A 13,708-nucleotide genomic window follows, 5' to 3' on the forward strand; every position below is an offset into this window, starting at 1 on the left:
TGGGTTGGATGCGGCACAGAGCAATAAGCCATCCAGGCCCCTGGCGACTATGGCGGGACAACAGGCGTTGGCTTAGATGGAGCAGAGTGAGGGGCCTCCGTGGGTGTTATATTAGCTCTGCAGAAAAGTCAGTGAAACTCACGGAACTATGCCGAGGGCTGCAAGGACCCTCAAATCACGAGTTCTGCAGAGCTGAGGGCTGATGGACATTTTCTAATACTCCAGGAGCACACAGGATTGGGGCAGACGCCGCCTGAAATTAACACAGAGGGTCAGCTATGACCCACCCCAGCCATCCACACACAACTGAGGCCAGGACAGCAAATTCAGTCAAAGCATTAACTATGCATCGTGTGGCAAGCTCAGCTTCTCTCAGTATCACATGTTTCAGTAATGGCCTTAAGACTGAAAGCGATCATCCTACCGGTAAGAGGAACTGTAGACCGAAGTAAAATCGGTCAAGTCTGCAGATGAATTATAAATAGGGAAAAGCCCTTTAGCTCACACCACTGGATCATCATAATTGCCACTTGTCACAGGACAAGACGTTCTTGTGTAGGACGTAACCTACACAAGAAACTGAAGGTCTGAAGCAACGGAACGCAGCCGGACTCCAGGCTGACCATGACCGTTCACCTGGAGAGGAATCTTCAGGGTTTCGGGATTGGGTCTCAAGTGGACCAAGGGCACGTTAGCCTCAGCCTCCGTATCTGTAACATGGAGAAAACAATGGTGCCTCCATCCCACAGGTTACATGAGGGCTAACTGTTCATTGATTCACTCCGCGGGCTAAAACTGAGTGTTGACACCAATTTATCGTCGGTCATCTTATCCATGGGATTTTGACCCTACTGCCCCGACTGACGGAACCTCGCCACATCTCCAATTCCTTCTATGCTGTTGAGCACCTCCGTCCATCCAGGATTTGCTGGGAGCTCCTAGGTGTCAGGCGATGTCCTATGCGTCCGATGCGCCTTTCACGGAGCTGAAGTGCCAGCAGGTGGAGGTGGGCAGTCGGCAAACCGCCACATGAGCAAGCAGGCAAGTTTTGGCATCAGTAAATGGGGCGACGTGCCCTCTGTCTGGGCATGGAGTGGCGTCTGGTCTGAGGGAGACTCAATGAGAGAAATGAACCAGTTTTGCAACAACCCAGGGACCAGGCATTGTCGATGAGGGTCCCCGAGAGGGAACTGGCTTTGGCACGGTCCAGGGAGAGGAGGGAGCAGCTGCAGCGTGGGGAGCAGCAGAGGTGGTTCGGCTCAAAGGAGGCCATGCCTGCACTCTGGGTCCCAGTCCGGACACGCTGCACCAGCGGATTTGTGCCCAGAGTCGTTTCTACCATCGTTGTGGCCATTCACAGCCTGTTCTCACACCGCCCCACTCCTTGCTGTGTTGCTGGGACTTTGCTGACACGAGACGCTCCGTAAGCGTCTGCTGAGTGAATGGAGTGAATGGATGCAGGGATTTGTGAATGAGCTCTTGCTCCCAGTCTCCAGGAAGCACACGTCTCCCGGGAGAGCCTGTGGTTGCCAGCAGACAGCATGGGTCCTGGCTTGGCTGCCTTTTGCCTTTTTAAACTGTGTCTCTGCTCAGCTCCCAGAGATGAGGGCTGCAGCGTGAGCTCAGGATCCCTGGCTTCTGGGAGGAGAGCCCTGGGCAGTTTCATCACTCATTCATCATTCACCCATGCATTTATTTCTCCGATTTAACAAATGCTTTCCCTTTCACATGACCTCACATGCTTCTCCCGACCACCGTGCGGGGCAGGAGGACAGGTGGAGCTGCCTGGGAGAAAGGTGCCCCGGACAAGGTGCTGGGATGTGGGTCCGACATCAGACGCCTGAATGTCCAGCACCTTCTCAGGGGTGGTCAGGTCTGGAGGTGAGGCTGATCCCACAAAGGAATCTCCAAGTACCGCAAAATATGGCAAAATGCACCAGTATTTCAGGAAAAATAAACTCCTGCCTCACATTGCACATCAAGAAAAACAACATTATAGGATCGAGGAAGCTGAGGATGAAAGCACAAAGAGGCAGGGAGGAGACCCCCAGACGGTGGGGAGGGGCATTTCCGGGACCCAGACTGAAGGAAGAGGCTCCAGGCAGGTGTCTCCAAGGGGAAAATGGAATCAGAAGTTCCCCAGAGGACTGAGACTTTCCTGAGAGGAATTTTACAGCTCCAGCAGGGAACGGGGGAGCCGAGGAATGATGGGTACACAGATAAGGAAGACAACAAGTAAATAAAAAAGGCAATCAGCTCCAGGGAGAGGAAGAGCTGTACAGAAACGGGAAATGCTGCGGTTACAGGAGCTCAGGGAGTTCAGCAGAAGTGTAGGTGCCGGTGAGGACACAGGGGAGTTCCACATGGCACGTGGCGTCCGAGGCCACCCGAGCAGTGGTGTCAAGCAGAGAGTGAGTAAGGGAATTGGGGCGCAGTGGCGTCGTCTGGCTTCCAGGTCTAAATCCGGGAGTTACCAACACGCAGAGGTGGTGCTGAAACCCACACATCTCCTCGAGGGCACGAGACAGTGAGTGTAGACTGAAAGGGATGCGGCTTGAGGACTGAGTCTTGGGGTCACCTATGATGTGTAGGGGGGTTGGTGTGCAGAAGGAAACCAGGAGAGGGTGGTGTCCTTGGAGGCCATAAGCTCAAACTGGGCCCCCGGGTCAAAGAAAATAAGGACAGAGGACTGCCCACTGGACTGTAAGCCCACACATGGGTGACATTAACAAAAGCCACCTGCTGAGGGCGGGGCCCCGTGACGGCAGGTTCAGGAAAGAGCCGGGGCTGCAGAAAGACAGAAGGGGTTGCTTCTTTGAGACGCCTCCACGGCACCCTCATCAGAATCATCTTTGGGCCTTGGATAGTTCAAAGACGACTGGTGACTTTTATCTTGGTAGGGAGATGAGGGCCAGTCTTCAGCTGATCCATGCCTCATGGTGGAGGCACCACTGCCTGGTGGGGCAAGCGCTCCAGCTCTGTGCCTCAGGCCCAAATTCAACCCCTGTCCCGTCCCTGGCTGCACCCCAGCCACCCGGCCTTCCTCCTCTTCCCTGGATACTCTGGGCTGGTTCCCAAGGGGACCCGTGTGTGCACTGCTCCCTAATCCTCGCACACTCCCGCCCCAGCCCTCGGCGTGGTGGGTGTCATCTGCTCCTTGAACTGTCACCTATATCTAAAGTCACGGCCCCGTCAATCTGCCACTCCATCCTCTCAACTCCCTTCACTCCTCGCCATCATCTGGGCTTACTCGCGTTTTCATTGACTTGTTCACCTTTCTTTTTTAGCCTGAGAGGGCAGAGCTGTGTCCCACTCGCGGCTGTGTTCCTGCTTCTGGAACAGCAGCTGAGTGGCTGCTTGGAGGGGCAGACGGCCGACACTTGGTGAATGACAGCACAAGGGAGCCGGTCACAAGTGCAGCGCAATGACCACCCACGGCGGAAACTGAACGCGAAGATGCACTCCGGAAAGAAGTCCCGGATCTCATTCCACTCAAGAGTTGGCCTTTCTCTTCTCACGCTAAAAACTACATCAAAGCCTCTAGAAATTACAAAATTGGCCCATTCATATTTCATCCAGTTTCTCTCCCTCTGCCCCCCGCCCCACTGATGAAGCATCAGTGTATCCAAAATCGAGACAACGGTGAGTCCCAAGGATAAAGAGCTCCAAGAGAATGGGACAGCACACAAAAGAGATCACGGACGCAGAATAACGGAGTCGGTTCCAGGTCATTCTCCTTGGCATCAAATGCTTAGTAAATATAACTCCAGGCTCCTAGAGAATGTTCTGTTGAGAGGAGACATCCTGTCCCTTCCTGGACAGTCTCTGTGCTTCTACAGACTGATTATCTGTCTCAGACGGTCCCCGCCTGGGGACGTGGCTTCTGGAGTGGCAATGAATGAATGCAGCTACCATCAGGCGTCGCCCAGCCACGGGAAAGGTCCTTGAGACATGGCAGGAGAAGATAAGAGTAATATTCCTGCCTGTGTCCCAGCAATATCCCTTGCGGATAACATCTAATGAAATATTGCTGCTCCGGATACCTGCCACCTTATTATGACAGGTAATAAGGGCTGTGAAGGTCCCATCAGCGCTGGCTTAATGAAATCTATCCTTAATACAATCTCGTGCTAAATGATTAGAGAAATGGCATCAGAACTTATCTACCTGTTCCAACAAGCTCTGCTAATAAACTCTGGAGAAGAAACACTGCTCTGACAGATTCCTATCGCCACCCAGGCTGGGTGAATGACTGTGAGTCCTTTATTTTGAGATCCAAGGCCTGGAGACGCTGTCAGATGGGTGGAGGGGCCACAGAGGGCAGAGGAGTGGCCCATCCCAGCCGGCGCCGGGCGGGAGGCTGCAGACCAGCCAGCTGCACTCTGGCCATAGGGGTGGCTGCCCTGCCGGGAGGAGAGGGCAGGACTGGGTGGGGACACTGGGCTCCGGAAGGAAATGAGATGAGAACTGTTCACAAGTCCCCACCTTCTGATTTCTTCCTGGGGGCACCCCAAGCCCATAGGCTCCAGGAGTACCACCCTCCTAGTTATTTGGCTAGAGACAGCAGGGCCGTGGCTGAGGCCTGGAGTGGGGGTGAGGTTACCTGTCTCAACCCCCAGACCCATCACAGGTGCCCAGGAGGTAAAAATCCCAAATCACTCAGTCCTTCCTTCCCTCCTTCCCTGGTGCCTCTCTCCTTTCTCTCCTGATTTCTTTTCCTTTCCGTCTTATCTTCCCTTTTTCCTCTCTTACTGGGATCATGCTATAAATACTGCTCTGCAATTCAGTTTTCTCACTTGATAACACGTCATGCAAACAGCCTCAAGACAGCAGAATCACACCACCATGATCCTTTTCACTGACATCACATGGCGCCTGGTGTGGCTGGATCATGGTGCACACGCCATCACCCTTAGGTGGGCATCAGTTGGGTCCAATCCCCATCCCCACTGCCACACAGCAGCACTGCAAGAAAACAGAACTCCTTTTGAACTGGTTTCTGTATTCCCTGCAAGGGCATCGTCCAGGATGGAGGTCCAGGATGGAGGTGGCAGGGTCACCCTCTGTGTGCACTTTTAGTTTAAACAGATGCTGCACGTTGCTTTTCCCAGAAGTGGAAGCAATTCACACCCTGCCAGCCATCTCTATGCATGTGCTTTTCCCTACAACCTCACCAGCATCAGAGGTTAGAACTTTGCATCCGCTTTTGCTTTAGAAAACATGAACACAGGTCTACTTAAGAAACACCAGAGCAGGAAAGCAGAAATGACTCTGAATCCTTCTGTGCAAGGAGAGAGAGGAAGAGGCCTGGGAGCCGAGGCTGCAGGTCGGCCGTTCCACCACACCGGGGATCCCCGGCCCACCCGCGGACTCCTTGCCTCACACGCCGCACCCGGCTGCCTGTCACTTACCTTCTGCAGAAGGTCAATTTCCTGCTGCTTGGCGCTGAGAACAGCCAGGGCCTGCTCATGCTCCAACTCCAGCTGCTGCCGCCGTTCAGCCGCCTCTCGCATATGCTGTGGGGACAGAGAGAGGCCTGGCTGAGCAGGGCAGCCTGTGCCCACGGGCGTGCATCCTATACCCTGCACCGAGCGGGCTCTGACTCAGCCCAGTCACTCCAGACCAGCCCTTCGCCACCCCGCGGGGCACCCACCTCCGTGCTTCCAGAGGCGCCCCTCCCGATGGGGGAGCCGTGACATGAACAAGCCCTCCACCTGCCACTTCTCCTCCTCAGGTTCCGAATGCAGCCAGCATTTGAGCAGAACCCTGTTCTCTTGCAAAGGTGACTTTCCTCTTTTTGCTTGTTTTGAAAAACTTAATCTCCCTCCTCTGCCTTTTTTGCCCAGGTCCTTTGTATGTAACAGCAAAGGCTTACTGATGTTGTCCTATGTGCCCAGCACTGGTTCAAGGTTTTATCTGCATTTAAGTCATATATCCCCATCATAAGCCTACGAGGTAGGTTCTGTAAGTAGCCTCATTCTACAGAGAGGGAAACTGAGGCACAGGAAGTCATCTTTGCCATCACACAGCTGGGAAGTGGACACCCGTTCGGAATGCAAACCCAGAGTCCACACCCTCCCGGGTGCTTCCAAACCTCAGGCTCTGGTCCTGACTGCCGACTCCGGTGAACCAGAGCACTCAGACCCCAGGAGTCCAAATTCCTTCACCTACCCCCTCTGGAAAGGTTGCAAGGTGGCCCCCATCGGCCAGGCCCATTTTCTGGAGCAGAGAGCAGGAGCCGTATTCCTGGCTCTGTCCCTTCCTCCTGACAATCTGTCTGTCCTGCTTGGAGGGACAGCGCTACATCCCCAGTGCCAGGGTTTGACTCTCACCTACTCGCCCTCAGTGTGCCCGTCCCTCCCCTCTGACAGGTCTCATGGGCCCAGAGTCACCATTGCATGGGAAATGACATGGGGTAGAAAAGGCCACAGCAGGCGGGCAGTCACACTGGGAACAGTCACAGAAAATATTTCCTGGGCCCCCCAAGCCACTCCTGGGGGCTTGGACAACCAGCTACAAAATGCTGCAATTTCACTGTCATTTCCTTTCATTCATATATGTATGTGTGTGTGTGTGTGTGTGTGTGTGTGTGTGTGTGTGTGTGTGTGTGTGTGTGGTGACTTCGTGGTCAACATTTTAAAATCTGGGTCTTTTATATAAAAGTCCAGATTCTTTCAAAAATGGGAAGAGTTGGCCACGCATGCCTCCAGAAAAGGACTGAGAAGGGAGTGGGAGCTGCCCCTTCTGAGGGCGCACACCCCCGATGGCCGCTGCCCCACGGACTTGCCCCCCTGCATCCCCCGACATCCGAGGGCCACACAGATGACCCAGGTCCTGAAGCAAGCGGGTGCCTTGGCCCAGCGGGGCATGGGGAACTTCCCTCTTGGGCTGGAACTGGTTGGTCATTTATTCATTATTTTAATGTATTTATTATTTTACAATTCTATTGATTTTTAATCTTTTACTCATTTTTATTTATTTTTTATTTTTATTTCTTTGAGATGGAGTCTTGCTCTGTCACCCAGGCTGGAGTGCAGTGGCAGGATCTTGGCACATTGTAGCCTCTGCCTCCTGGATTCAAGCTATTCTCATGCCTCAGCCTCCCTACCAGCTGGGATTACAGGTGCCCACCACCATGCCTGGCTAATTTTTGTATTTTTAGTACAGATGGGGTTTCACCATGTTGGTCAGGCTGGTCTCAAACTCCTGACCTCAGGGGATCCACCTGCCTAGGCCTCCCAAAGTGCTGGGATTACAGGCATGAGCCACCGTGCCCTACCACCTTTTACTCATTTTTATTTAGTTTCGGAGTCTTAAAGGCCTGTAGCCTTCGCAAGTCATGAGGTCGGACACAAAAGAAGGTTAGCGTGGTTTCCTGAGGCCGCTGCCGACTCAGCCTAAGCTGGAAAGAGGAGCCTGGCAGTGGGGAGGCGAAGGAGTCCCTGCTGAGACTGGCAGGTGGCGAGGGCAGGGGGCACCCAGGCTCTGGGGGAGGGGTGTGGGGCCCCGCAGGAAGAGGCAGACAGGCCGATTACAAAGGTAGCCCTACCTGCTGCCACCGAAAGCTCCTTTCTTCTGGGAAATACCTTGAAACGGAATCACTTTAACTGAGGATGGGGAAGGCCTCCACTTTTCATTCTGCAAAGCGCTGTGGTTGGTGGGATATTTTGTTTGTGTTTAAAAAGTGAAGTCCTCCTCCCGGTCGGTGTTTCAGGCCCGGAGGCCTCACATGCCGGTTCATCCACCTTTTTCAGCTGAATAACCTCGGCATCCTCTCTGCTGTCTCCAGAAGAGGCTTCCAGTGAACTCGGAAGCTGTAATTACCCTGCACCCCCACAGACATCTGGGGGTTTCACTGCTGCTATGGGAACTCTCACAAGAACCCGGGATCCTGAGGAAATGGAATTCCCCAGAACATGAACCAACCCCAGGAAACACGGACGCCGCAGTCAGTGGCCATCGCTGGTTCACGCTGGGGCCAGATGGGTCCCAGGGAAACACCGTGCTTGTATCTTCCCACGTTCACTCCAGTTCTGAGCCCAGGCAGGCCTGGCCCTCCCAGGAAGGAGCCCTGGGTATTCGCTGCACAGTCCTCCCGAGATCCACCTTGGCACAAGGCTCTCCCTGCCCTGCTGGGCCGTCAGCCTGTTTGGGCCTCGCCATTTCTAATGGTCTCTTTCCAAGAGCCTCGGCTTCCCCGCCGCCCGCCACCAGTTCACTGTGAGTGCAAACCAGCGGCACACATTGCAGGGTGTTTTTAGGAGGACGGGGACAAGCCACCAAGACGGACAAACCGACAAAGCCCTGAGAGATGCCAGGAATTCCCCGGGCTCCTGAGAAGCTCTGGGAACTCTTCCCCAAACCCTGCTGCCACGTTGGTGCAGTGTGGCTTTCCTCTGGGGTCGGCTTTCCCCATGAGGGTCCCGGAGGTCCTCAGGATGGCCAGTCTCTGCAGACCCGCATGAGGCCCTCCGTGTGGGGCTTCCAGCTGCAGACAGGACTATTTCTACTCCATTTATTCATTCATTGCTTCTCCTGGATATTCGTTCATCAGACTGACATTTATTGAGCACCTACTAGATGCCAAGAAGCTGGGGACACGGAACAGGACAACCATGTCTTCATGAGAGAACACCCCAAGGGTGGGGGCAGAGCATGAAGGCAGATGGATGAAACGAGAAGGGTCCGAGTGTGGCATGGAGGGGGCAGAAGCACCCAAATGACATCCGAGGTCCTGGACTTCCAGGAGTGGCCATTTCCTACATCCCAACACCTGCCTCAATCTGATATGAGGAGGAGATTTCAGCCACATTCCACCAGGAGAACTCACTCACTCACTCACTCAACAAATATTTAACAAGCACTATGTTTTGTGTCAGGCACCCTGCTGGATTCTGAAGGCTACAGCAACGCAAAACAACAGCAAAACAAAACCAGCTCTCTTGGAGCTCACATTCTGCAGGGGAGGGGACAGACCTCATCCAAATACACCAATTGCGTGTGTGGACACGGGTCAGCAGTCCTAAGCATGGTGACCACGGGGTCAGGCGGTCCTAAGAACCGTGGGGTCGGGCAGTCCTAAGGGTTATGAACAAATAAAGCCCAGTTCACAAATGCATGCACCTACTATGCAGCCACAAAAATTGTAAAAAAATTAAAGAAAAGGGGAAAAATAGAAAAAATAAACTGTTTAAAAATATACTTTTGGCCGGACCCGGTGGCTCAAGCCTGTAATCCCAGCACTTTGGGAAGCCAAGACGGGTGGATCATGAGGTCAGGAGATCAAGACCATCCTGGCTAACACGGTGAAACCCCATCTCTACTAAAAAATACAAAAAACTAGCCGGGCGAGGTGGCGGGCGCCTGTAGTCCCAGCTACTCGGGAGGCTGAGGCAGGAGAATGGCATAAACCCGGGAGGCGGAGCTTGCAGTGAGCTGAGATCCGGCCACTGCACTCCAGCCTGGGTGACAGAGCGAGACTCTGTCTCACAAAAAAAAAAAAAAAAAAAAAAAAAAAAAAAAAAAAAAAAAAAATATATATATATATATATATATATATATATATATATATATACACACACACACACGCACACACACTTTTATTTTTTATAATAAAAGGGGATGGGAGCTGCAGTCCAGCTGGGCGGTCTGGCCCATCAGCTGAGAGGGCCAGGGAAGCCCCCCACCAAGATGGTGCTAAACAATGGCCCAAACCAGAGACAGAGCCCCACGCAGCTGTGGGTGGAAGGCAGGACAGCACAGTGCCCAGAGCCCCCACCCTCACCTAGACACGGTGCCCGGAGCCCCCGTCCCCACCTGGACGCGGTGCCCAGAGCCCCCGTCCCCATCTGGACGCGGTGCCCGGAGCCCCCGTCCCCACCTGGACGCGGTGCCCGGAGCCCCTGCCCCCACCTAGATGTGTCCCTGAGCCATGCCACTAACAGGGGCTGCGAGGGTCTCTGCGGCTCCTGGAAAGCCCCCAAAGGTTCCCCCAGACACTGGCTCGCTGATGGACAATGTCCCGTGGAAAGGACGGACTGGAGAAGAAACGTCTCTACAGATTCTGCCGGTGATTGTCACTCAGGTGTCCTTGGCCAGAAGGAGCCCGACGCCCCCCGAGGTGGACCCCTGACCCCATGTCCCATCCCAGCTCAGAGCCCCTCGATGGGAAGTAAAGCGGCGTGCTGTCCCAGGGCCACCTGCCTGCCTCTCACACCCCACTGTGACACCCTGGCGTTCTCACTGTTTCCAGAGAGCAGACCAGTGCCCAGCTCCGGACCTTCGCACACGTTGCTCTCCCTGCCAGCCCGACTCTCGCCTTCCAGCCTTTGCCCAAATGCCACTTCACAGTGAAGCCTGGTGGCCGCCCAGCCCCTCCTGGACATGCCACGTTCTCCACCTGCCGTAGTTTCCTCCTGAGCACCCCCACCCCCAACACCCTGGCTGGCTCCCTTGCCTGCTGTGTTCCTCCCCCCAGAATATGAGCAGGCACCTTGCCCCGCTGTGTCCCTGTCCCCACAACAGGTCACTCGGCACAAATGCCAAATCCTCACACTGCCACCCTCGTGGCCTCTCAGAGCTCAGTCCCACTGCTGTCCCCGCCACCCCCTTCTCCAGCTGCATGGGCCTCCTCGCAGCCCCTGGGGCTCTCCACACTCCCCACATCAGGCGCTGGCAGGGAAGGTTGGGGGAAAGGTGCTTCCAGCTTTTCACGTTAGCAAAAGCCATTAAAGAGCCTGAACACCTGGGCTCAAATACCAGCTCTGACACTGGCCCGCTGTGTGGCCTTAGAGTAGTTACTTAACTTCTCTGGTCTCCATGTTCTTCTTTTGGATTAATTTTTCAACACTATTCTTTTTCAATTAGTTAGTAATTAATGAAATAACTAATGTTAATTATTAATTAACACCTACTTCATAGAGGTGTTTTGAATTTTACCTGAGCTATAGTACCTGGCATCTATTAAGTTCTCTGTGTTATGTTTTAGTCCCAAGAGGAGAAACCCTTTCCCACTGGACGTGTATAGCCCTGTTGATGCCACTTAAACACCAGGGTGGGAGGGAGGGACTCACGGGGCAACCACGGCTGCACCAACAGGACGACAGACAGCTACAGCCGCATTGGTAAAATGACAGTGAGAAATCGGAATGTGGCCGCTGCCATTTATTAAGCACCTACTATATGCAGGGCACGATGGCTACCCAGGCACTGTCTCATTTAAGGCTGAGGGTTGGGTGGGTGCTGTGGTCACTGCTTCCCAGCAGAGCAATGGACTCAGGGAAGCTGAGCAAGGGCTGAAAGCCACAGCCGGAACACGGCCCATGAGAAGGTCGGAACTCATGGCCAGTCTGTTCCCAGCCACTGCCCCGCTTCTGGGTTGAAATGACTTACACCAGCCACTGTCATCTTGGAGCACTACGGGGGCCGGGGCCGAGAAGCAGCTTTTGACTCCCTCGTGGCCCACCTGGCCTGGGTGGCCGATTGTGCAGCTGCTTAATTCTGCCATTTGGGCTTAATTCTGGCTAATGTTGTGCTTCTCTTTATTTTGGAAGGGGGCACTGCCAAAGGCAGCCTGTATCATCTTTATTTAGCTCTGGGCAGGAAGTTGTTGGCGAAAGGGCACCACCTTCCCCGCCAGGACTCGCCAGGTAGATTCGCCAGGCACCGAAACAGCTCAGGGCGTGGTCCCGCGGCCTCAGAGTCGCCGAGGAGAAAGGGGTGGCAGATGGTGTGCTGGGCTCTTGCTTCGGGGTGCCAGTGAGACGAGGGTTTATAGATCAGATGGATGGAAACAAGTGCAGTGAAGAAGCCTTTGTATTTCTACGGTTAATGAGCCAAGTCCGTACGAAGCGGCTGTCACAAAGGTGTGAGTGGGAGAAGCACTCAGCCCTTGAGGACAGCCTCAGTTTCATCACAGATGCCATGGCTGGGAAGACAAGGTTTGCTGGGGCTTGTTTTGGCGTCAGCATCCATCTCTCCAAATCTTACCTGTTTCTGCAGAGCCCTCATCCCCCTCCAGCCACTGCCCACGTATCTGCTTCCCGTCTCAACAAAACTCCTTACAGGATGGGTTCTGCTCAGTCCCCTACGGCCGCCCCTCCCATGCGCTCTTCCAGCCCTTCCAGTCAGCCTCCCTCATGTCACTTGGCTGAGATTCTCCCAGTAAGGCAGCCGAGGAGTCCCTGCGGCCCGAGCCCATGGCTACTTTCCTGCCCTGACTGGACCAAATCCCTCAGCAGCACCTGACACCAGGGCTGCTCCTCCTGGACATGCCCTGGACTCTGGCTCCCGTGGGCCGCACTGACCTGGTCTCCCTCCCTGACCTCCGCAATGACCTCCCGCTGATCTCTAAATCCTGGAGGGGCCCCGGCTCTATTTATACCGTTCCTTAGATGATCTCAGCCAGCTTTGAGGTTATAATTGCCACATAATTCCAAATGAACCCTTCATCCCCCCGCCCTCCCAACTCATACCCAACTGCCTACTCATTATCCCCACATGGATGGACGGGAGGAAGCTCAAATTTAGCCTGTCCGAAATAGAATTCTTGATTTTCTTCCTCAAACAAGTTCCCTCCCCAAGCTGTGCCATCTCGGCCAAGGACACCATCATCCCCTCAGCTCCTCCAGATGCAAAGCTGAGAGACATCCTTGATTTCCTGCTTCTCCAGAGCCACTGGCTGCACCAGAGATTGCCCCACAGCCATTCTCCTTCAACAGCACAAAGGCTGCCAACTGCACCGGGTACCAAATCCAGACTTCCGGCTGTAGCCAACAGGCTCCCCTGTGATCCAACCTCTTCTCTGCCCTCACCTCCCGCCTCTGCCCCTTCCTCACTGTGCTTTTGCCACACTGGCTTCTGCTCAGGTCCATGACCACATCAAGGTCATCCCCAACTCCAGGTCTTAGCAAGTGCCACTCCTGCTGCCCAACATGCTTGTCCCTGCACCACCACATGGCCAGCGCTTCATGGCATGATGGGGTTTAGGATGTGTTCCCTCCAAACCTCGTGTTGAAATGTGATCCCTGTGTTGGAGGTGGAGCCTGGTGGGAGGTGTCTGGGTCATGGGGGCATAGCCCTCATGAATGGCTTGATGCCCTCCACATAGTGATAAGTGAGTTCTTACTCTGAGTTCACTGGAGAGCTGGTTGTTTAAGGGAGCCTGGCTCTGCCTCCCTGTCTCTTGCTACCTCGCTCACCATGTGGTACACCTGCTCCCACTTTGCCTTCTGCCATGTCTGGAAGCTTCCTGAGGCCTCACCAGAAGCTGCGCAGATGCTAGTGCCATGCTTGTACAGCCTGCAGACCTGTGAGACAAATATGCTTCTTTTCTTTACAAATTACCCAGTCTCAGGTATCTCTTTATAGCAACACAAAATGGACAAAGACGTGGCAAGTGTCCTGACCAGTGACCAGAGATTATTTTATTTACATGTTTATTTTATGTCATCCTTTCCATCCCACTCCCTACCCTTGTCCATGAGAACCACAGGATTACAGGACTTACTTCCCTGTCTGCTGGTGCACCCCCAGCCCAAAACAGCCTCTGACATGTGGTGAGGCAGAATCAATGATAGCAAAGGTGAGGCCTCTCACCTAGAACATCTTTCCCATGCCCCCAGCCCACACTCCCCCCTCTCCATCCCTCACAGCCTCCAGCTTGACTCTGCAGCAATGCTGTAACCTGCTTTGTACTATTCTGATTAAT

At 54.1% G+C, this 13,708-nt stretch overlaps 1 protein-coding gene across 8 annotated transcripts in view; it reads right to left on the reverse strand.

The window, feature by feature from the left end:
* RIMBP2 (RIMS binding protein 2) overlaps positions 1 to 13,708 on the reverse strand; it is a 328,067-nt gene that overhangs the window by 78,210 nt on the left and 236,149 nt on the right. For all 8 annotated transcript variants that reach the window (XM_015109708.3, XM_015109709.3, XM_015109703.3 and 5 more), the window contains exon 5: positions 5,412 to 5,516. In XM_015109708.3, the coding sequence (XP_014965194.1) occupies positions 5,412 to 5,513 (102 nt within the window). In that variant the 5' untranslated portion in view covers positions 5,514 to 5,516. The remainder of the gene's footprint in view (positions 1 to 5,411; positions 5,517 to 13,708) is intronic.

This window comes from Macaca mulatta, chromosome 11 (assembly GCF_049350105.2).
Source record: "Macaca mulatta isolate MMU2019108-1 chromosome 11, T2T-MMU8v2.0, whole genome shotgun sequence".
In the NCBI taxonomy this organism is placed as follows: Eukaryota; Metazoa; Chordata; class Mammalia; order Primates; family Cercopithecidae; genus Macaca; species Macaca mulatta.